The sequence below is a fragment of the Pagrus pagrus genome, assembly GCF_965226575.1.
Source record: "Pagrus pagrus genome assembly, chromosome: 2".
Classification (NCBI taxonomy): Eukaryota; Metazoa; Chordata; class Actinopteri; order Spariformes; family Sparidae; genus Pagrus; species Pagrus pagrus.
The window spans coordinates 31491118-31515852 of NC_140186.1; the positions used below are offsets into that span (position 1 = coordinate 31491118).

General features: G+C 42.2%; 1 protein-coding gene across 21 annotated transcripts in view; it reads left to right on the forward strand.

Annotated features, from left to right (window-relative positions):
* Window positions 1–24735, forward strand: part of rims1b (regulating synaptic membrane exocytosis 1b) — an 88492-nt gene that overhangs the window by 50066 nt on the left and 13691 nt on the right. For 4 of the 21 annotated variants that reach the window (XM_084365540.1, XM_084365551.1, XM_084365554.1 and 1 more), the window contains 16 exons: window positions 3622–3745; window positions 4218–4264; window positions 4396–4720; window positions 5095–5266; window positions 6908–7061; window positions 7288–7344; window positions 9801–9954; window positions 11625–11735; window positions 12243–12305; window positions 16789–16878; window positions 18627–18704; window positions 19181–19246; window positions 20191–20304; window positions 20858–20961; window positions 21695–21798; window positions 21932–22092. In XM_084365540.1, the coding sequence (XP_084221666.1) occupies window positions 3622–3745; window positions 4218–4264; window positions 4396–4720; window positions 5095–5266; window positions 6908–7061; window positions 7288–7344; window positions 9801–9954; window positions 11625–11735; window positions 12243–12305; window positions 16789–16878; window positions 18627–18704; window positions 19181–19246; window positions 20191–20304; window positions 20858–20961; window positions 21695–21798; window positions 21932–22092 (1924 nt within the window). Of the gene's footprint in view, window positions 1–3621; window positions 3746–4217; window positions 4265–4395; window positions 4721–5094; window positions 5267–6907; window positions 7062–7287; window positions 7345–9800; window positions 9955–11624; window positions 11736–12242; window positions 12306–12799; window positions 12878–15889; window positions 16010–16788; window positions 16879–18626; window positions 18705–19180; window positions 19247–20190; window positions 20305–20857; window positions 20962–21694; window positions 21799–21931; window positions 22093–22377; window positions 22531–24735 lie in introns of all 21 variants that reach the window. The other 17 variants (XM_084365557.1, XM_084365559.1, XM_084365560.1 and 14 more) reach the window with 15 other exon arrangements.

Here is a 24735-nt window from a genome sequence, read left to right on the forward strand (position 1 = left end):
ACTATTAGTGTGCAGAATTGTTATGCAGCTAAATGAAAAACGAAAAGTTTCCCATCATCCGTGTTTATTTTCATCTGTTAGCGTGAGAATAATAAACAAACAACTCCAACATTTACAAATAAACATTTGTGACATTTAAAAAAAAAAAAAAATCATTGACCAATATAGCCACCCTTCTTATCAATAACAGTCATACACCTTCCATTCATGTTCTGTCAGTCTGTCAGTTTCTTGATCTGTTGACCATCGACTTTTTGTGCAGCAGCAACCACAAGCCTCCCAGACACTGTTCAGGTGTACTGTTGTCCTTCACCGTAAATCGACCGTTTAAGAAGGGACCACAAGTTCTCAATAGGGTTTAGGTCAGGTGAGGAAGGGGGCCATGTCATTATTCTTTCATCTTTAAGGCCTTTACTGGCTAGCCACACATTGGAGTACTTCAAACTTTTGATGGAGCATTGTCCTGCATAAAAGTCATGGTCTTCTTGAAAGATGCAGAAGAAGCTCCTCCTCAGACGCTCAGTCCTGGCCATGACACTGCGTAGGTGCTTGCCATAAGGCAGCTTCACAAACAGGTCATGGTTGGGGTGGTGAATGTCCGTCATGGTCCTGGTCGCTCTGGACCTGCACCGCCTGGTGTAAATGTCCTGAAGGCAGGGCAATGCAGTTCTAGTGATGCGCTCAGCACATCAGATCACTCTATGGAAATATTTCCGGTCCTGGGCGCAGCAGTTGCCGTACCAGGCGGTGATGCTTTCAGAGATGACAGACTGGATAGCGGCAGAGAAGACAAGGTGTCCATCATCAGGAATTAGCCTTGAAGCATTAACCGACGTATACCATGGTCACTTGCCGGAGAAATGACTAAGAGTTGAAACAACCATTACAGTCCCATAAGGTACTTATATAATGGAAATGTCGTTCACTATTCCTGTAAATAGGATGTACCTTGGATACAACTTAGAATCGGGAGTTGAGATAAACTAGCCCATTCAGCTCTTTGAACCCCTCCGCTCAGCTGTTAGCCAGAAAGGTAACATTATGCTATAAGATTCAAAGTATGGTAGACTGACAGTAAATATAATTTCACTGCATGCTAAAAAACAAGACTTGCTAGCTAACCAGCCATGTCACTGTCCCCAAATCAATAATAATTTTCGTGAACAAATGACTGTCCGGCTGCAGCCTGAAGAGAGCTGAACAGTGAATGGGATGTGTGAGGATCACCGACACATTAACGTCAGAGGGCTGCAGTAGGGAGTCAAAGCACATGGTCAGTTTGTCCAGCTTTCTTAAATCAAACATCGGGTTTACTCACCTCTTTATGAGTTATCCAGTACTTCTTATGGACAGACCAACTTTATAATTAACTCCTTGCAGTTTGTATGTTACAAGCACTACCCTGTGATGTTCAGAGGATGATGCACTGAAGGGCAGGTCAATGACTGACAAAGCAGTGTTCAGAGTTGTTAATAATAAGTTATTAATAACGTACAGCAAAAACTTATTGAAACATATTGTGTGCCTTAGTTCACTTTCCACTTTCTTTTCCCTCTTTCTGTCACTGTCTCTGTCTCTCAGTCACACACAGACACACACATCACATGCACACAAGCAGATTTATTGTCACGAGGCTCGGTCTGAGTGTTTCTCTCCAAAAATAAGTGGTATCTGTACTTTTATTTACACCACTGATGTCCTTACCTTTTGGAGGGATCACCATTGTGCATACCCTCCCCTCTCCATGCTGGCAACAACAAGTGCATCTGGTGAACACGCCTTTATTTCTGCTGGTCGTGTACCTGAAGCACGTCGAAACAGGCTAAATCCTGGGACTGTGAACTCTATTCTTTTTTTTGCACAGTGCAGCCAAACACTAGGCTAAAGTAGCCCAGTACATTAGGCTTCTATTTTGTAACAGTTCACTGTAACGATGTGACGAATGCTTTGTTCATGTGTGAGCAAGAGGAAAAAAAGGCATGCAGTTCATGTTCAAATTTAAACTTGTGTTAAAATGTTCAGACCTCTTTCGCTGCTTTATTCAACAATGAATTTTTCATTTACTTTATGTAGCTTAGATCCTCCGTCTTCTGAGAGCAGGTGACAAAGAGGAAAAGAGAACAGAGAGCTGCTCTCAGTCTGCTTCTCTGTCTCATTTATCAGTCCAGCGCTCATATGGTGCATCATGTTTTTTGCGGGTCGAGCTGGGTGCTGGTTGTTGATCAGCGCACATTTTAACAGGTTGGGCAGGACGGGTTGGCTCACATAATGGGTTGTGTGGGTGTGGGTATTAAAAAAACATGACCCGTGCATCACTACAGACCATGGTATAAACACATTTAATGCACCTGTAGTTTGGAGAAACATAAAATGTTTATTTTTTTTCTAGTGGGAAGTTAGCAATCTAGTGATGCTAGCAAGCTAGGCTAATTAGCTTCCACTTTTTGAGCAAAGCTATTCTGCCTTGTTTGCTAGCTTAACCCAACACTCAACAGCTTGATGGGTCTTTACATGTGATGTTCTCTGTTATAAAGGTGAGACAGCTTACATTTCTTACAGCTAACATTACGTGGTCTTGTTGAAAAGGGGAGAAGCATCTTGAATCAACATTTGTCGAGTGAACCATTGGTAACAACCGGCCGTCATTTGTTAACTGCTGCGAATGGAAACACCTGCTTAGACTTGAAGCTTACAAGTTATTAGTCTCCAAAAACAGTTTTATCCTCTCTTTAAAAACATGCACAATAGCTGCCGTACCATTGAAAGTTATATTTCCAGACACCAGGGGCCGAATGTATAAACCATGCGTTCACATGAAAAGTGTACTTACGTCACTTTTCACACAGGTTTCTGAATGTATAAAAATACACAGGGAGTGAGAATATCCAAACCAGTACACGTCTTTAACACCATGCGGACCATGCGCGCAGTCTTTCAGTCTGAGTGGTGTGGTCGCATGTTGGCAAAAAAGAACAAGAGAAGTGTTACATTTTAATTTAGATTATTTTTATTTTTTTTACTAAATTGTGTTAGGATTACATTTATAATTTAATAAGCCTTCAGTATGATTACACAGTGATGCATGAGTTGTTCTTGGCCTTTTTTTTTTTTTACCAGCTTTACTGGCTTTATGATATTTATAATCATAATGATCTTTTCGTCTGTCAATTCAAACAATCATTACTTCAAGTTCACAGTCAAATGATGCTTCTTCTTCTCCAAGTTGCCTCCACAATTTCTCCTCAAAACAGAACTAAATTCTGGCCCTTTATATGCAAACTAGGTTATTGGGGGTGTGTTTATAGCCATGTACTGTATAGTAAATTGTGGGGATGCACGTCTGTACAGTTATCAGGATGACGCGTGGGAACAAACTTACATTTTTTAAATTTGTGCGAAGACTGTGTATGCATGTTTCCTGTTTTTCATGTACACAGATTTCTACACCTGAATATAAACAGAGTTTAATTCATTTGGCTCCAGAAGTGAGAAGAATTCAAATTTCAGTTTGATTTTAAGCTGTAAAGTTTTCTGTTAGTGCCTGTCTTTTTAAAATCAAATGTAATGCAGATGAACCTCAGGCTGGATCATCATTGTGCATGTTGGCCATCTTGGTTGCAGGTGACGAGGTGCTGCAGTGGAACGGAAAGTCGTTGCCGGGAGCAACTAAGAAAGAAGTGTACAACATTATCCTTGAATCCAAGTCTGAACCTCAAGTGGAAATAGTTGTTTCAAGACCTATAGGGTAAGATTAATGTTATTTATATGCAAAAGTGATGGTTAAAGTACTTGAGTGATGGACATTAATTTTTGATATGTCTCCTTCCTTTATCTAAAAGCTCTATCCACCGAATTATGTCCAAAAACTTCTTGAGAAAAGTGTATAGAGCATATCAGTAAGTAGTGTTGATTTAAGAGCTAGAGCCCCTCCCCCTCATGCCTTCCCTGACATCCTGAGATCCAAGAGAAAAATCCCTTTATCCAGTTCTCCTTGTCTCCTCTGCTACCCACCATGTTTATCATGTAAATATGTTTTCGATTGACTGCCTGCTCTTCTTCTTTTTACCTGTTCGTTGACATGACATCTACTCATTCATTTTTTTAAAGATGAATGCACACCAGAGTCCTGACGATGTCTTTACATTGTAAGTGTCTTGATGTATATTCTGTTTATTTAAAGATGAAGAAGTTCAATGCTTCTCTTTCACCTTCTACAGGGACATCCCAAGAATCCCAGAGTCATCCCACCCTCCTCTAGAGTCTAGTGAGTGTTTATATATGCAGCTTTATATATGTAATGAGATACACTTCACACACATACAGTACATTGTGCTCTAATTCCAAATTTGCTTTGGCTGGATGGTTTATAGCAACCACTGTTTCTTTCTTCAACAGCGGGCTCAAGTTCCTTTGAGTCACAGAAGATGGACCGTCCCTCTATATCAGTGATGTCCCCTACCAGCCCCGGGGCCCTCCGAGACCTTCCTCTGGTACTGCCTGGGCAGCTCTCTGTGAGTATCTGGACAGAGGTATGTGGTTCATGTGAATGGATATGTATGCAGGCTAACTGTCTTCCCACACTTTCACAGGTGAAGCTGTGGTATGACAAAGTGGGCCATCAGTTGATCGTCAACGTCCTTCAAGCCATAGACCTACCAACCCGACAAGACGGACGACCTCGGAACCCCTATGTCAAGATGTACTTCCTGCCTGATAGGAGGTAGGCGCATTGTATTCATTTTCTTTTGTGTTATAGTTCACAAAAGAGCATCACACCAGCAGTAGGGATTATCATCAAAGGAATATCTACTTGTTTAAATTTATGGGAGGAACGTCACTGGATTAATTTCCATCAATCTGACATCGTCCATTCTTGTGGATTATGTTGCATATGCAGATTGCAACCAACTGAATACCCCTTCCCTCACCCTACCCTTCCAAGGGTGTAGGAGGAGAGGAATCACTCCCTCTGCAGATATGAAGAGCTCATTCTACCAGTGGATCCCTCTAAACACCTAAAAGTCCACACTGTCCTGTTCAGAGACATGCTATGTACTGTACATCTGACTCTGTGTGTTCATGTCTTTGTTCCAGTGATAAGAGTAAACGGCGGACTAAAACGGTGAAGAAGAGTGCTGAGCCCAAGTGGAACCAGACCTTTATATACTCCCATGTTCACCGGCGGGACTTCAGAGAACGCATGCTAGAGATCACAGTGTGGGACCAGCCCAGAGTCCAGGAGGAGGAGAGTGAATTCCTGGGCGAGGTGGGAGACACATGATGTCCATTTACTATTTTCACTCTGGTCTATTATGCAGATAGAGCTTTCGCTGATAATTTACCTGCATTTAATTTAATACTGCTATTATATGGGTGATTTTCAGGATTGGACCATAAACAGAAATATACTGTTTCCTTTAATGTTATCTGAAATGTAATCTATACTGTTTCAATATCTACATAATCTGCTTTTCCAGGGTTTTACTGACGCTTTGCTTCCCTAATGTGCATTTGCAACAATATTTAAATCCAATTTGCCATATATTTTTTTTTAGTGTATAAGTGTATGTTTTGGCCATTTTATGTTCTTTTAAAAATATATATTTTTAATGGTGAAATAGCATAGTGATGTTGGGAGATAACAAAAATAGACATAATACACAGAGAAACAGACAATTACATAAAGCAGTTATAATGGTGTGTGTAATGACATGATAAGAGTTCAGGCGTGAAGATTAGATTGTGGTAGGTAGGGTGTGTGTGTGTGTGTGTGTGTGTGTGTGTGTGTGTGTGTGTGTATGAGAGTCAGTGATATGTATCTGTGTCACGGCATGAGTGATTGATCGAGACAAAAAGACAGTGTTGATGTTACAGTGATAGGCCTATCTGATGTACCGACAATATCATAATAAAATGTAATAATGCTATAATAATATAATATTATAATAATCAGCTGTAATACAATATAATATAAATATAATATGAACCTTTATTATAAGCAGCAGTAAGTCCATACAGCGACGAGGAGCGAGGCCAGACTCGCCCACCCAGCCACCCGGCACCACAACTGGTGGCCCCAACCCCCCAGGAGACAGGCAGGGCGTGACAACGAGGGACCACACAGGTGGTCAGAATGGGAAAGAAAAGAAGAAACTGTCTTTCTAAGACACAGAATTAGTCTAATCTCTAATCTGTGCTTGGCTCATATTAACTCCTCAGGCGACCACAATTATTTATTTATTCTACAATTAATAAAAGGCCTAAAAGTTGGCTACTTTTTAAAATATGTTCATAAAAATCCCCAAAACATGTGTTAATATTTACCTCGTATTGCTCATGTAACATGCTGCATGACTGCTGAAACATGATAAAAAACACTAGCAGTGAGATGTGTGTTCCAACGACAATTAAATTAGGTGGTGAAAGAGAGAGGCAGATCCTGGCTGTGCTGGATAGGCTCTGAACCAAGCACCAAAACATTTGATGTTAGCAACACGGGGGAGCAGCTCTGGTCAGCCACACTAAAGAAAGCACTGAATAAAACAACACAAAAACAGACTGCCAACATCTGCACATATTTCACATCTGCCACAGTCAGGCCAGATAATAATACTGCCCCCACCAGCATCCTGTGGTCAGTATTAAGGCCTAGGCCTACCTATTTTAAAATACTTAAATACAACAATGGATATGGGTTAGGATGTTATTGACAATTATGGAAACGTTTCAAAACTTCATTGTTGTAAAATGTATGAGAACCCTGACCTTTGCAGGATTGCATGTTGGAGGCTCATTTTGTCGACGCCTACAAGCCAACAAGACAAACACCTCCGAAAGAGCCTGTTTCTGTTTCTCTTCCGCTCACTCTTCTGCCTCCTCCACCCTCTCCCTCTCTGTCCTCTCTTAGATCTTGATAGAGTTGGAGACAGCTCTGCTGGATGATATTCCTCATTTGTATAAACTCCAGACACACGATGCGTCCTCTATACCTCTGCCCCAGCCCTCCCCGTACCTCCCACGCAGACACGTCCATGGAGACAGCCCCAGCAAGAAACTACAGAGTATGTCTGGTTATATATGTTATCTTTACAGGCTAAGTATATCCAAATATGTGTGTGTATGTAAGACTCAATCCCTGTTTTGAACAGGTTTCTTTGTGTGAGCGTGTGTTTGCTAACCTTTCCTTTACTGAGTTTCTCTTTAGCGTCTCTCAGTGTGAGACAACAGACAACAGAACCTCTCAACCTTACGCTGTCCTGTGTGTATGTGTTGTGTATGTGTGTGCAGGGTCTCATCGCATCATTGATACAGAGTTTGATGATGGTTTGATGGTAGTGACTAAAGGTGGGTGGGGGGCATGGTTACTGAGCATCTCCTTGTATTAGCCTGTCGGCGTCCAGCACTGGGTGAGAGAGCGTCTTCTTTGCATCCTCCCTCCATCTGTCTCTCCCAAACCTTCCAGCCTCCAGGCCCCGCTGGATGTTTTAGAACGAATTGCACCCAAATTAAAGTAATTAATCTTTGCTGTATCAGCAAAAGACTTTTTCAATTCATCATTTTTCCGCTGGACTGCAGATTTTGCATTGTATTGTTGTAGTCTACAGCCTGTATGGTGCTGCAGTTTAGCAGTGCGCTGTACTCCTTCACTGAGGCTGCAGTGAACAGTTTCTCCTCTTCTGCTGGGCTAGACACACTGAAGCACTGAGTGCATGTTAGACTGTAGAGCTACACTTGTTCACTGCTGTCCCTGCCATTCTCCTGCATGCTTCTAGTCCTGTCCGGAAGTTGCTTACTTCACTGAAAGGACACTGAAAATGTACAGTAGAGGCTGAATACGTGTTCTTTTAGTCAACAGAATCACGACAACGGCTTTGTTGTTTGACTGTTTCTGCTGTGACTTCATTTCCTGTCAGATCAATGTGGACCGTAAATATTCACACCTTTTATTTTGGCGTTTCTAAATGCCAGATGGGTATGGTTTGCCACTTTGGGACATTTAATTAGTGTACACAATCTCCGACTTCCTGAACCTTACTATTTTTGTTATTATGCAAACGCTTAGCTCAGTTACACTGTAAGACTTCTATGATACACTTATTGCATGCACACTACACACTGATATATATGGATATATATGTGATACCTCTGTTGGTTTAAAATTCATACACAGTAGAGTTGTAGGAGTAGGACTGTTTGGCCTTTCTTCCTACTCATTTTAGACGTGTTTTTCAAGGGACAGTTCACCGCAAAGTAGAAAAATATTTCCCGGCTACATTTTTTTTCTTACCTGTAGTGCTATTACCTAGACTGTTTTCCCAACCGTATCGCAGCACAGACGGTGTCGTGCATTACCACTGAGCTAGCTAACATTACATCTCAGCTGAGGATGATTCCATTAATGTTTACATCCTGCACTGATACAAGCACGAGCCTCATCGAGTACATGCACACTTCCTTCTCCCCACTGATACAGTTGGTGGATGAAAGAAATATTTTTGACATTAAACTGCCCAAAGACTGCCGTCTAGTTCCATTACATTCCAGAGAAGGCAGACATCTTTACAGCCGATATCTCTTAAACTCAGGAACTCACACAACAATCTAGAAGGATAATTATGTATTTTTATTTTGGGTTGAACTGTTCCTTATTCCTCAACACAGAAATGTCATGAAGTAAAGATACTTTATAGTAGGCTGTGATAGGTTTAATTTATGTCATTCCATTCTAAGCAATCATGTTTTTCCATGAGTTAGGCATGGGAAAGAGCTCTGAATAATGCAATACCCATGAGCCTCAGCTGCTGTAGAGAAAAAAACAGTCAGAGATCCAAAATCATAACTGTAGCTGCAGACCAAAACATGACGTGGTAGTCGCTGAATTCATCCACAGTTGAACCAGAACCCAACAGGGAGCTCATCTGATGTGGAGACTGTTGGCCGGTTTTCTAACAAGCTCAAGCTCTACGCTGCTCTATGGACGATGCTTGGGGAATGGACATTTCATCAAATTTCATCTTTGGAGTAGTAGTTTTTATATACATAAAGTTGTGCCTTGACTTTATTTATAAAGGATAAGGAGGAGGACCAGGAGAGTTTTGTGTAAACAGAGCCTCAGATGAGCTCCGACTGTTACCTAACTTTGTCTATGCAGAACAGACACTGTACATTTACTTCTGGGAGCCTGAAAGCACATAATTAATCTTTCCACTTTGAAACTTTATTTAATTTCTTATGTAGCGTTTACACGTATGTAGCAAGACAATTAAGCAATTTGTTCCATGTACTTGGATCATATGGAACCTATTCTTTGTAGCTGTCCTGGTCACAGTGTTAATAGTCTGATGTCTTATCTCTTCTGGCAAGCCATGGGGGTTAAAACAAGAAGTGAGAGTCTTAGTCTGATCTCAAGTCTGACAGAGACATTGCAGAAACAGTCCGCTCCTCAGGCTAGCTCACATGACCAGCTAACCTGTTTGCTAGCTGGTCATTTACATGTAAAACATCCTGATGTGATGTTCTACACTCAGTAAGAGAATGGCATCTGTAGTAGTAGTCAGTAACACCACACTGATGACTGGTGCATGTGTGTGTGTGAGTGCGTGTGTGTGTGTGTGTGTGTGTGTGTGTGTGTGTGTGTGTGTGTGTGTGTGTGTGTGTGTCAGAGCGTGCATGTGTGCGTGTTTCCATGCTTGTATGCGTGTGTGCATTGTATCTATATATGTTTGTATGAATGTGTGAATTCTGTTTTTTCGCCCTTGCGTGTGGATGTATCCACGCTGGTTCTGTGTGTGTGTGTGTAGGTGCAGAGCGTAACTCCAGGGAGAGAGAGCGAGGCAGTACGTTGGCTGTGCCTGAGCAGCAGCGGGCCGTCCAGCATCGCTCCCGTTCAGTGTCTCCTCACAGAGAGGACTCCTGCAGGGCTCGGTCACGGCCCGCACATGTACCAATGCAAAGGTAACGTTACCTGGTGAACTGTCAGTGGAGTGTGTGATGTCTGTGGTGAGAATCAGACACTATATATGAACTACAGAGAATATATAGATTATATCATTATATATATCATCATCATTTCTGACTTTTTATCATCTCAGTTTTTAAAGGGAGTATCCCTGTGGAGTCTCTGTTTAGAGGATTAAATGTCCAAACATCTGACATTTTTGCTATTTAATAAGGTTATTTTGTGGTCAAATCACTACCAAGTAATATGCATCTCTACTTATGGCTGTTGACATGAAAATATGATTATTTCCCCTGCCCTGCTTGCTCACGGGGGAATGCTGGTTCAAAAACCTCTTGTCGCTTCACAGAAGCCGAAGCCCATAACCGAACAGCTACTCTGAAGCCTAGCTTAACTGTTCACAGACTCCAGCAACCACTTTGCTCTGGGTTACTGTTCGGTCTGTAGGGCTGCTCAAATGTGGCAGCTCGGCGCAATTCTAGTTGCCTCAGGCCTGCTAGCCAAAAAGCTTGGGAGGGTAGTCATAAACCCCACAGGCTCCGTAGCCACACCTAAGTTAGTTAAACATTAGCCCAGCAACTAGCCAAGCAGTAGCAATACTACGCTTCGTACAGCACTCACCTTCCTGCTTCACAGCTAAAGCACACGCATAAAGCTAACAGTACGACGAGGATGACGACTCCTTCTTAGCACCATCGGGTCGGGCTGCACGGGACGCGGAATGGAGTAAGCTTAACAACAACACTTTACTGAGCAACCAGGAAGTCACATACATTGCATTATGGGTACTGTAGTCCTTACCACCACACCTACTGTAGAAGTCAACATTCTTGCTAGCAGCACATTGTCACTTACGATGTTTGTTAGCAAAAGACTAGCTTCACCTGCTCCCAGCATAGCAGTCGTCTTCTTGCTCAGGCTTTTATCCTTGTCGCCGTATGTGATATCTCGGGATATCAATCAACAGAGGCAGAGACTTCCTCTCCAGTTCAGCTGGCTTTACTGCAGTTATCAACTCTGCATGTCCTGAAAGCACTGGTTGGCGGACATATTCCAGCTCCTGTGTGGTCAGTCGGCTTCTTTACCACGCAACACAGTGGGCCTATGAAGTGGGCACAGAGGACGTTACCCTCAGTCAGGTCAATAGCACCGTCATGGGGTCTACCAACGGTCCTGGAGGCAATCTCACAGGCACCCTTTGAACCCCTGGAACAGGTGGACATGAAAATGGTGTCTTAAAGACGGCATTAGTGATTGTCCTGACCTCTGCTAAGAGGGTGAGGGAAATGCAGGCTTTGTCTGTGAATAATACTTGCAGGCAAATTGCACCTGATGGTTTGAGTGTGTGACTAAAATATCTCATAAAGAGAAATGATTTGGTGTTGAATTCTTCTTTTGGATAAGTTATATTGTGAAGTTGTGTTTCCTGTATCGATGGCACTGAACCAGAGTCCAAGCAACAACATCAGAGCATCTGCTCTGGCCTTTCTGATGAAATCCAGTTGTTCTGTATTAATTCTTATTGCATCAGATAATATTAAAAGTAAAAACAAAGTGGGCAGATTGAATCATCATAACTACAGGCAAAGATTAATATCACATTAAAAAACCCTCAGATATATTTGAATATTAGAATATATTTGATTGATATATTTGATTTTATCAGGAGTCTGGACGAGATCCACCAGAACCGCCACAACTCCCCGTCCCGCTACCATGACTCCCACCTGGAGCACCAACGATCCGGTGACTCGGACTACGAGTACTCTGAGGACAGGTAACCTGTTGCTGGGATCTGTGAGGATCATCACGGGAGTGGGGTGGGGCTATGACAGTGTGTTTTGTCAACTAAAATGATGTGTATAATATACATAATATACAGTACTAGATAAATAAATACGATCATATTTTTTAATTAAGTTAAAGAACAAGATGCACACATATTGGATCAGTCAGTCAGCACTTCATCAGATTATGGACTAAAAGATTTCCTGATATTTTTGAAAGGTTGATTCCTGTTTTGGTTAGCCAATGTGTGTAATGTGATATTACCAGACTAATATCTACTAATACTACTAACAGTGTGAAACTAGTCATTGAAACATACTGAGCTTGTTCTATCATTCTGTACTGCTCAATGCAGACTTGATTGAAATCTCAGAATTATGATTTCCTGGTTTCTCTCATTCATAAACTCACTTTGCCTGTCTGAGTTGCCATCCTCTTCTGTTGTGTTTTCTCGGGTTGTTTCTCATTTGTTCACCCATCGTCAATGCAATGACAGTGAGGTCCTGGAGATGCACAGGTCTATCCGGGGCGGGAGTGCCGAGTGCCTGCACACAAACAGGTAAAAATTCAAGAAAAGACAACAACCACCATTCAGTTTTATTTTATAAAAATATGCCATTTTGTCATCATTGCCATCCTCACTATACTTTAACACCTCCATCTTAACACACGTAATGTTGATGTGTTCACTGCAGACAGAGTGTGTTGATTATCTTGAATCGACCTTAGAGTGTGTGTCTGCTTTTTTCGACTGCATGAAGACAAAAAGTGTCGCATCGGGGTCAAGTAGTTGTAGCGCACTCATAAATTCATGTCTGACTATTGTCTCTCACCACAACCGTTTCATGAAACACACACACAAACACACACTGATCACTGTGAAGGGATTACAGACCTGCTTGGTGGCTGACCTCAAAGAAGGCAAAGCTCTTTTGATTAATATCTTTTCCTTTTTTTTTTTGCATTTTGTGTTCACTCACAGCAGTTGTTTATTTTTTCCACTTTTTTTTTCTTGTCTTGCTTTATGTGCATGGTCTCCACTCACACAACCAGGGGCATAGGTAGATACAGCAACACACTCCCCCCTAAAATGCCCCTGTTAGTAAACGGTATCCATAAAGACATTTACAGGTAAGCGCTTAGCGTTAAAGGCAGTCTTAAGTACCCTCCTCTGTGCCCGTCCAGCTTTCCCAGGCTCATTTGTGGAGTTGTTGGGTCATTTCGTTGTGGCAGTGTTCTCACGATGCCATAAATGCCCATATGTCTCCCAGACCGCTGTGCTGCTTGTGCTTGCTTCGGAGTGTGTGCCAAGGTGCTTTGTCATGGTGCCGCTTTAGCTAACTAGATGCTATTTGTTGCTTTCCCTTCTGTATTACACAATCCTTAAAGACCTTACTGGTGCTCTTACATGTTGTAGAACATAATACAACTACAAATCACATATAGTTTCCAAAGCATACTGGATGTTTTTCCACTGATTTTCTACCTTGGATTCATGAGTTGAGAACAGGAAGTCATCGGTGCAGTCGAGGGAGCTCTGCCATCTGGATTTTGATATAAGAGCGCCAAAGTTTTGTGCCCTCAAGCTTTGTTGTCAGATAATCAAAGCTATGAGCAAACATGGACACTGTGGGGAAAAAGACAAGTTGGTCATTGTTTTTCATTGATAGCTGAATCTCAGTCTGGTATGTCAAGCAACCTAGAACACAACAAGGAAACCTTATTTAAAGACACTGATGATCACCGCTGCATTTCAGCTCAAGTTTGTCACTGATCAGGGTAGTGTCATGGCACCAAGTAGACCAACCAACTCTAGGTTAATCAGTCGTTCCACCATGTTGGTTCAGACCGAAACATCTAAAATCTAGATGGATTCCATGAATTTTCGTACAGACATTGTTGATTCCTTGGTTCCCCATGGTTCCTACAGGATCGATCCTACTGACTTCTTCCGCCGTGAGGCTGATATTTGGAGTTTTGCGTTAAATGTCTCAGAGCCATAGTATGGGTTGCAACAACGTTTAACTGGGCCAGTTTTGGGTTTGAACCAAATACCTGCAAAACTACAGACATTCCCATCAGCCTCAGCTGTACTTTGTGTTTAGTCCTAATTAGCAGCATGCGTGTTGGTGAGAATTAGCTAAACATAGGGTCAGGCGATATGACCAAACATGTATAGGGGATTAAAAGGGATTCTCCACTCAAACATGATTCTATCTCTTTTACTCTATTGGCAGTGTAAGGGAACCTTTCTAAAGAAAAATAGTTTTTTGTTTAATAACAAAACAATGTGTTTATCGGCTTCAAATAGTAATTAAAATAAGGCATGCGTGTGTTTTGAAGGGAGTAGCCTGTCTGATAATGTAGGTTAATTAGTAATGTAATGTGATTCATTCTCAGAGTTCGAAATCCAAAAGAATATTTATAGGAGTAAGTACAACAGTGTGCCACAGGGCCTGTCTATCTACATTCAGATACAGCAGCAACAAACACATATACTGGTGAGGATCAGTGAGCTGACAACAGAGCCAGCTGAGCTGCGCTGTAGTAGTAAGTTACGCAAAGAGCCACGTGAAAAACAGTTTCCTGAGGCTAAACGTTTCACAATTTGTCTTGACTGTCCCTCTATACTAAATACTACAACAGTGCTCCAGCGTGCCACAATAGATGTTTCAGTTTCAGAGTGCATCCTGCTTTTTACGTTACATGTTAAGTCCTTTAATTGCTTGTTGTCGCTGCCACATTATTTTTAATATGCAAAAAAAACAAAAAACGTATTACGGTAAATCCATGTTGTAGCAGAAAGTGACACCAATGATGGTGATGACAGCGGCATACAGCAGCCCACCCCTAGGTAGATATTACACCTGAAAAACATCAAGATGTTAATACTGTCATTGTTGGCATTTAGCTCAAAGCACCTGTAACGCCTCAAAGAGCTGCTAGCATGGCTGTAGAGTTTTTAAGATGGCCCCTCATCCTGTACACGACTATTCAATTTTGACATAGGGCCTAGTACAAAGCTTGAAAGCATAATGTCTCCTTGGTCAGGTCAGAGAAAATGACCTCATGTCATCAGGGTTATCTGGGCTGGGTTTAGAGACTACAAATGATTTAATTAGACCAGAAAGCCTGGGCATTTACTAGTATGACAAGTGACATTATACTAATAGGATTATTGGTAGTGTTGGAGTTTGACCCACATTAGGGACTAAAGTTTAGGGTTTCTCGGCCTCTGCTTCAACTTTTTTAAGATTTTTATAGAACGTGTCTCTTGCGAGTGGTAACTTTATGCAACACTAAGGTGCTGGAGTAGCCTGTAGTGATGACTACCTGGACATTGGTCTAAAACATATTGAATGGTTTGGAAATAGTCATCTCAATGTAAAGAATATGTGAGTTGCAGTTAATGGGCTAAAACAAGTAAAACCACCAGTTCTGTCCTTTTACATATTTATCAGATGTTGATCCTGGCTTCCTAATTTGTACCATATCACATCAGTTCATATACACATGTAGCATCACCTTTTCTCTTTGTCTCTACCTCTGAACCAGCATTAAAACTCAAAGCCTCATAACCACCAGACCCTCTGTATAAGCAGTTTCCTCCATTTCTCTGTTCTGCTCTAATCCCTTCATGGCACTCCTATACATTCTATAGATCCACTGTAGCTTGGTTTTCTCACCACGTGCTGCCTCCACGGCTTTAGATCTGTAGATTGTGTTATATAATCAGCATTACATGTAATCTCCCCATATAAGTGTGGGGTCAATCCACAGGGAGGCAAGAGGCTCCACACTCTTACGTAATGAGGTCCTCATTCTGAGGTCACAGACAGGATGCAGTTCATCTCATGTGTTCAATGAGTGAACTGCACAGGCTCATGTTTTTGGAGGAAACTCTACTGAGCTACAACTTAAACTGTGAAGCGGAGGGTTGAGAGGGAAGCCAAATTTTATGTTGCACTGTAAATGCTGCTTCTTCGTCTCGCCTGCTTGGTTTCATGCGTGTGTTTTCTTCCCCTCCACCTGCTGTGTCGCTGTTTCTTTCTGTCAGTTGCATGTGTCATTTTTGTTTTCCTTTGCCTTTCTTTGCATGTGGTTTCTTTCCCCGCCTCTCGTGGGCGGGGCTCTGACACACAGCTCCACCCTCCCTGCATGCCTAAAGAACAAGCCGCCCCACAGGATAGAAGGGGGCAGCTCCATGCCTCGTAGCATCCTCACACACCGCGTGCTCAGGTTCACTGATGAGGTCACTGTTAGGTAAGAGCGCGCCATCTCCTCCCTCGTTCTCCCTCCGCCCACAACCTTTTCCGTCTCCCTTTCTCCGGTAACAATGTGCAGCAGAGGCTTTAGCATGTATTGGCAGAGCATTAAACAACCACTCAGCTCCTAAGCCCTTGCTGCCATCCATGTGAGGCATTTGGCCTGAAAACATAATATGCAGTGTCTTGCGATGGCACGGAACCAACCATCTGTTGAAAGTCACAGAGCAGCATGACGTGACAAACATACAGCTGTGAGTGTATGCAGGGCAGAGTAAACCTGAACACTGGCTCCTCACTCGTTCACCCCCTCACACACTCACACACTCACACACACACACGCATAAAGCAGTCCCCTCTCCTACTTAGACATGGTTCCCATGGCAACTCACCAACCTTCCATCTGAGTGGTCTCACAGTGTTTGGCCGCGAGGAATGACTGGCTATGATAAATTGAGATACAGCATCAGAGCCATTACATGTTACTGCACTGTCTGATGGCCTTCCTTATTCTCTCTTTGTCTCTCCCTCCTGTCCTCTGTCTCCTTTCTGCCTCCTTTTTCCTAACTTCACCTCACATTGTCCTCCTTTTTCTCACTTTCTCTCTATTTTCTTTCATCTTCCTCCCACTCATCATCCTTTGGTTCTCTCACATTATTCAAAACCTCTCCTTCTTGACACCTCTGCTCCCATCCTCTGTCCTTGTACATCTCGCCTCCATCTCTGCTTCTTTCTCTTCTTTATTTCTCTCTCTGCTGCCATGTTGTGGCGGTGCAGCGACCTGCAGCCGTCGTTGGACAGAGTGAGGAGTGCCAGCACCACCTGTCTGAGACCAGACAACAATTTCCACTCCCCTGAAAGAGACAGGTATAAAAAGATTTTGAATTCAGTTCATGAATCAAGTAAATTTAATTCTGATATCTTATTTTTAAGATGAGAAACAGAACCATGACGGCAGACAGCTGAAACGTCTTCAGTGACAGCTTTAAAATACTTTTTTTTTTGGACTGCATGATTGAATCATCCAACATTTTGGGTTTATGATGCTGCATGTCTTCATTACAGCTCATGTCATGTGTCCCCTTCATACATGAATCAGTTTTTTCCATTGCACACTTTCATTAAAAAGAAAATCATCTCAGCTGTTTGAATTTGAAATCTGTGAAAAATCTTTAATTATTTCAAAGTAAGAAAAATAAGGCAGCAGTGTTCGGCACAGAATACTAGTGGAGGCAGCCTCAGTAATGACAAGGTAACAGAGCCAACACATGGGTATAAATCCCAGAAAGGTTAGCTTGTTTTCAGTCAGTCATTAATAATTATTTTTCCAAGAGTTAGGTGAGAAGAGCAATACCATTTACCCTTCAGTTTTTGTACAGATTAAACAAACTAAAGACAGAACCAGGTCTCTCTGTTTCCCCCTTTTTTAAAAACTTTTATGCTAAGCTAAGCTAACCATTATCTGGCTATTGATTGTCTCAACTGACTCCCAGCAAAAAACAATTAAGTGTTTTTCGCCAAATGTCTCCCCAAACTATTCCTTAAAATGAAGATATAAACAGCATTATGTGTCAGTTTCCAGTTCATTTAGTACTTTGTTAGCTTGTTCGTACAGTAAGTAGGGGATAATGCCAGACGAGGTATTCATTCCTGATAATGGAGAGCTCATTGGGCAGTATCCTGGTTATATCAATGTCACTTTTCCAAAGAAAAAAAATGAAAGACAAGCTAAGGTTTTTCAAAAGCAATAACTCAGTGTGTGACTGTAACAACCTACACTGTGAACTGGAGGGTCGAGAGGGAAACCAAATTTTATGCTGCACTACAAATGTTGCTTTTTTGTCTTGCCTGCTTGGTTTCATGCACTTGTTTAGGACTACAAACCTAAAAGGTCCTTGTGCAATCGAGACGTTGTTCAGTCCTCCAGTAGATGAGACAAACCTAACATAGGAGGACGACAGGAGATAAACTAGTCCGCTCAGCTCATAGCACCCTTTGGCTCAGATATTAGCCAGAAAAATAACTTTGTGCTAGCAAGCTTTAGTCAATAACTTTGTGTACGGTTGACGGTTAAAACAGTAAATATAATTCTTTGTTTTCTTTTTAACAACAAGATTAGCTAGCTAGCCATGTCATTGTCCCCAAATCAATATCAAGATTTTCACAAACGATGGTACATTTGCGGCCGCAACCTGCAGTTGAATAGCAGATGAGATGTGAGAAGATTGCTTGATACCAGCTCAAAGAGACAGTAAGGGTCGCTTCTTGAAGCTTGTGTGTGACAGGCGTCATTATGTGGTGTTCAAAGGATTGTGCACTGAAGGACTAAACAAGGACTAAATTCATAGCTGTCCATACATTCAGTTCAGGAGTTAACCAATTACAATCAAGTATTCACCCAGACCATGGTATAAATGCTTGTAATGCTCAGATTTCTAACATGGTTCAAATTATGACAAATCAAATCGTGGGGGATCTTTTGACTGATACTACGCCCTGATATTTTAAAGAGAATTCACAGTTTCAAAGCCTTTGCTGTCCCTTTACTCACTAACAACCTCTCCCTGGTGTTTCTGCCTTGGGATGCTCCTACTCCCACCCTTACACCCCTCTAGGTGCTTCAACTCTTTGCCCCGCAAGACTCCCCCAAGCCCCAGGATCTTAGTAGAACATGTGGCCCCTGAGGATGACAGGTATACCGGGCCTGCCCTCCTACTGTCCACGCCTCTTAAAACACCATGCTACAGCTCTGCTTGCCTGCTTGTACCTTAACGCCTGTTCTGTAGCCTAGAGCTCGTCCTGTGGATGGTAGCGTCACAGAGATCTTGTGATCAGCACAGTTTCTTTCTCGTTCCCTGTAAATATTTGTGGTCTAAGACTGTGTAATCCCTCCTTTATTCTGCTGCACCTGCTCTTTCTGCTCAGCGCCTGTGTGAATTTCCCCTCCTCTCCGGCTTGAGAGCACTTTCTTTACTGTAACAAAGTTTACGGAATGTGCAATTCTCAGCTATGTTACTTTTACAAACCACGAAAACCAAACCACCACCTTTTACATATATATCCAACACATCGGTCAATATTCAGTTTTTCCATTCTGTGGTCGTCATTCTCCATGTCGTGTTTGTTTTTTCTTCCTCTCTCTCTCTGTGGTTGCTGTTTGCCGAAACAGACAGTGTAGCAATTCATCAAGTCCAAACTGTCAGAGGGGCGTCAAAAAAAGCCTGGAGGGGGACAGGTGAGATCATTCATTCACTCACTCACTCACTCACTCACTCACTTATTTCATCACTTCACATTACTATCACCTTTTTTTCTTTCTCTCTCGTATGGAGCCACAGCCAGCAGCTTAGCTTAGCATGTTTGCTAGAGACATCCAGCCCTTAATTAAAGGTGCTATATACAGCATTCAGCAACATTTGCCGTACAAATTCATAATATTGGTAACAACTAGTTAGGTATCATGTCTACTCTAGCCGGTCACTGATGGACATGTAATATTGCAAAAAATAAATAATGTAAAAAATAAAAATAAAATAAAATAATAACGTACTTACACATTGAGAAGAACAACCGGCAAGTTCAAAGTCAAGCTGGAGCCGCTTGTAGTTCACATGCACTAACATCACACAGAAACACACACAGAGGGACTGTGACGTCATCGTCTGTGCAGGACACCATTACTCCACGATATCTTTACATAGCAAATAGTCAGTGGCTAGTAAAGAAATGTTCAAAATCCTTTCTTGTCCAGTCTTTATGCTAAGCTAAGCTAAGCTAAGCTAAGCTAAGCTAACCAACCACTCCCTACAGCCTTATATTAACCATACAGACACGATCTCTTCTAAATCTCTGCAAGACAGCATTTCCCAGATTGTCAAACTAACGCTTTAACAACACTGTGACAGCATAGTACTATTTTGCCTCAGAAAACATATCTGTGCTCACCTTAGCAACTGCACTTAGAAAATGATGACGACATTTCCTTGTATTTTGATGTGGTGCACCAGCTGTATTTGATTGATGATGTGTTGCCTGGCGTCTGCACACTGTTCTCCTTAATGACCTGTTCAGAGCCTAAACAGAGCCCTGAAGTCACATGTTATATTGTTTTCATTTGATTTAATTTTGTTGTATTTTTAAGTTTTTATATTTTCATTTCCTGGTATTTGCTGACGGCAGTCGAATCCAGCCCACCTCTATCCTGAGGGGCAGTAGGGGGAGAGGGGGCCCGCTGAGGCCCTTTGGCCAGACAGGCCTGGCTGGGTCCTGCCCAAACTCGCCATGGCTAGACAGGTGCATGCTACTGTCAGCACTACCCCTCTACCCCCCTGTGTGTTGACTTCCTCTGTGTCACACTGAGTGTGATAATAATGTATGTGCAACATGTAAGTGTCATGTATAGCTAGGCCAAAAGGATGTTATAGCTTAATTCCAAGAGGTAAGATATCCATGTAAGCATGTAGATATTTGATACTGTTCAATAGTGGTTTACGTAGCTTTATGTAAATGTGGAGTAAGATCTGGTACGTAGCTGTGAATAGCACTGTAAAATTTGGTGGTATAAATGTACCATCTCAACAGATATATGAACAATACTGTGCATACAGTCTGTAAACACACTCAGTGCCACTTCTTGTTTCGTACTTCTCCTGTACCTTCTGTGATTATTCCAACCTCTACCCCTCTGAACCTGACTTTTCACCATCAATACTCCACCATCAGTTTATTTGATGCAATTTTGGGCTTCACTTCAATTAGTGACAAATTAAGTTCTAATAATATGTTTTTATATCTCCTCTCCTGTCTCCCCTCTCCTGTCTTGTGTCTTCATGTTCGTGTCCGTCAGAGCACAACCTCACGGCAGCCCCTCTCCAACAGGGACTCCTTCATCAGGTCGCAGGGGCAGGCAGCTGCCTCAGCTCCCTGCAAAAAGCAGCAGCGTAGAGCAAGGTATGTTGAATGCAAGGATGTGGGTTTGTTTTTCTAAAGTGGGGTGAGCCAAGGGTGAATAACGATGATAATGCTGTGTTACTAACTGAACATGATATTTAGTCTTCCTGATAGAGAGCTGAGACTCCCCTGTAGACAGAAATGTGTTTTTCTTCTTGTTCCTACAGTTGGATTTTTGAGCTTCACTGCGTAGATTGATGGGTGTGCAGAGTTTGACATTAGAAGGCTGTTTTTAAATGAATTGCTCAAACTCTAAATTCATCTGTGCCTCACAACCATGTAGAGCTTGGGGTATATGGTATATGCTATCCCCAAACCCTTCCCAGCAGTCCTGGGTTGAACAGCATTTTTAAATATTTTACAATACTTCTTTTAGCTGACGTTGCTGCCAGATGGGTGGGGTTTAATGTACAGAGAGTCTTGATATACAATCATTTTCAGGTGTAGTTGCTAGTTACTGTAAACATCTCTCTCTGATTCTTTCCTGTTTGACAAACCCAAATTGGAAGCAAATTTGTTCCCATGTTGATTTTAGAATCACTTCTATCCGACCCTCCTAACATCCATCATGAGGGCACTTGATGTACTATCAATGCACATCATGCTCCATCTAGTGTCAGAAACCAGACTCTGCATCCATAAACTATTTTTGCAGTTTTTTTTTTTTGCTACCTTTCTCTGTCTTTGTCCATTTTCTTCACATCTTACTCTTCGTGTGTCTCTCTTGCCTCAGCTCTTGCAGTAGAGGAACGAGCCCGACAGCTGCAGATGAAAGTATATCCCTACCGGCCTTCAGCATCCCACGACCCCGAGACGGACCTCAAGATCAAACGGGAGGTCAGCGTCCATGTTTCACTGTCATCCTTCAGATTTCCTCCTCCTGCACTTGTTAAATGACATAACTGTCTATTTTTATATCATCAGTTTGAGCAAAATCATTGATCTCCCTCCTCTCTGTCTCTGTGTGTAGATGTATGCAGAACAGAGGCGTAGCAGTGACAACATGTCGGCCAGATCATCGGACAGTGATATGAGCGATGTGTCGGCCCTCTCCCGTGCCAGCAGTGCCTCCCGCCTCAGTAGCACTAGCTACATGTCTATCCAATCAGAACGACCCGGGGGAAGACTCAGGTCAGTCCTCATGTGGTCATATGTTCAGTTTAAATTTTATGGGTTCATATTGTATTTACAGTCATCCATTCACATCCAGTCTGTTCAGTTTGTTGGTAATAATTCTAAATGTTGTAAATGTTTTTTAATGCATGGTAATCACTGTGTGTCTTTCTGTTTTATTTCTGCATGCCAACTGCTGCATGCTTCTGTTCTTCTGCATGCTCTGTCTCCTCTGTCCTTATCCGCACACAAATGTACGGATGCATACAATGAATGGTGAAAATCCAAACAAACCGAACTCAGATCTAAGTCATTAGAGGAGGAAAAAAAGGACAGGAGGATCTCGTGGGGGGTGAATGGAGAGGAGGACAGGAGGAGATCGGCAGGAAAGAGACGTTTCTCTGAGGAGTTGAAGCGCAGGAGACACACTGTAGCTGGAGACACGAGGGAGTCCAGGTAAAGGTCCAAAGATCCAAAATGATAAATTTACTGATGATGGCAGACGATCCATCTTCTCACTGAACAACTGGGCCTGGATCCCCAGGACAGAATCCCTGAATCCCCACTTGTTTAAGTCAACAGAACACTACAACAACTTTTTAATGGTAGCAACTGTAGACAGTTTCTTATTGATCTCTGTAGGGAAGTTGTTTTTTGTTTTTGCTAGCAACCTCCAAAGGAAGGTCAGCTGGAACAGGAATACAGCATCTTGCTCAAGGACACTTAAGCAGGGTGGATACTCAATGACACAACGTGACACTTGAATCCTCCTGCTTAGTTTTGAGGTGCAGATAGCTCATTTACACGAGGAATATCTGGTACTATCTTACCTGCTCTCAAAGTCTTCATATTTATGGTTAAAGGGCCACTCTACTGTCTTTATACATACATAATATTTGACTCTTCATGGGGATTCCTCCTCAGCCTGTGAAAACAGTTTCATATGAGAAAACAACCCTGATGATGAAGTCGGGGTTACTGTATCTGAACTTGGTGCTGAGGACAAGTTTGAACACAAAACATACATGACAAACAGGGTGTGTGGAGTTAGAATGTTGAATGTTTAGGAGACAGGATGGGCTCATAAAAGATGGGTCCAACTGAGCTAAAATAAATTAGTAAAAAAGGTGATAAAAGTAAAAAATCTCCATGTTCCCTCTATGTGCCCACACACTCCCACACGCTTCCACCCACACACACACACACACACACACACACACACACACACGTCCCCGGCTGACCAGTAGCAGTGTGCTGACAGGGACAAACGACCCTATCCCAGTGGTCCTCAGTGGGCCAGGTGGTGATGTAGTGCAGCTTATTAGCTGGCTAATGTATTGAGGTCTGTGAGGAGGAGGAGAGAGGGCCCCGTTCTTTATGGCCTTACCACAGATCAATCCAAACAGAGCGTTATAAAAGCACAGCAACACGGCGGCCTTTGACACACTTTTCAGAGTCAGAGGTGAGCAAGAGAGGGAGAGAGAGAGACCTATAGGTGAATATCTCGTTTCAGATGCATAGTAAATAACATGCCGCTCCAGTCTTCTGCTTTCTGATGTTTGAACCTGGTTGTAGGAAATGGCGACCACTCAGCCAGAAGAGCATTAGCATGGTTAGCCAATGATGTTGGTTGGTAAGACCACCTCATTAGATGGTAGATGGTTGGATGAGGTTGAGGTCAGAGCTGTGTGCAGGCCAGTCGAGGTCTTCCACACCAAACTCGGAAAAACCATTTCTTCACAGCCCACTGTCATGCTGAAACAGTGTCTGGCCTTCCCCCAATGGCTGTCACAAAGTTAGATGCAGATGATTGTTTATAATAACAGGGTCAGTTACTGGCTGTATTAGCCACACAAATCACTTTGTTTGATAATTACTTTTTTGTTCCTACTAATATTTATTGTTCTTGTTAATTTCTATATGCAGCACACACGCAATCGCTTTATTTCTTTAAATATTTATTTCTCAAATGTGCGTTTAATTTACATCATCAGTATTAGTTTATTCCAGCAATATTCCTTTTTAACTTTAATCACTTTAATCGGCAACACATGCACTGTTAAACCCCCTCAGTTTGCACATACTGTAGCAGGAAAGCTAATCGTTCTGGTGGCTAGACTCACCTCATTGCTGTGTGTGTTTTTATTGTGTTTTATATCCTTATATTCTGTTCATACTCTTCAAATTCTTGTTTACATTTTCTTTTTTAAACTCTTTTATTATATTTTTGCATTTGTGCTCTGTATGTGTCGTATAAGCTACTGGATGTCTAAATTTCCCTCAGGATCAAAGAAGCGTCCATCCGTCCGTCCATCCATCATACTTCCATATGACTTGGGCTCTTAATATGCAGTACGCCTCCAAGAATTTATGAAACAATATGGAAGATCACGTCAAGTGGATGCAGGAGCATTAAACAAACAGCGTTCCTCTGGCTGTGCGGAGGCTGATATCACTTCAGTTGTTAGGAACAAGCGAGCATGCGTCTTAGTTCTAAGGCTGTGATCAGACAAAAAACAAGTTTGAATACAAAAAAGCGTCCATTTATTAAAATTGGTCAGACCATTTTAGAGGGCCTGCAATGTAGCTCATCTATAATTCAGACAAGGTGTCAGTTTTTAGAGAGGCCGGGTATGAATTAGTAATCTAGAGATGTAGGAG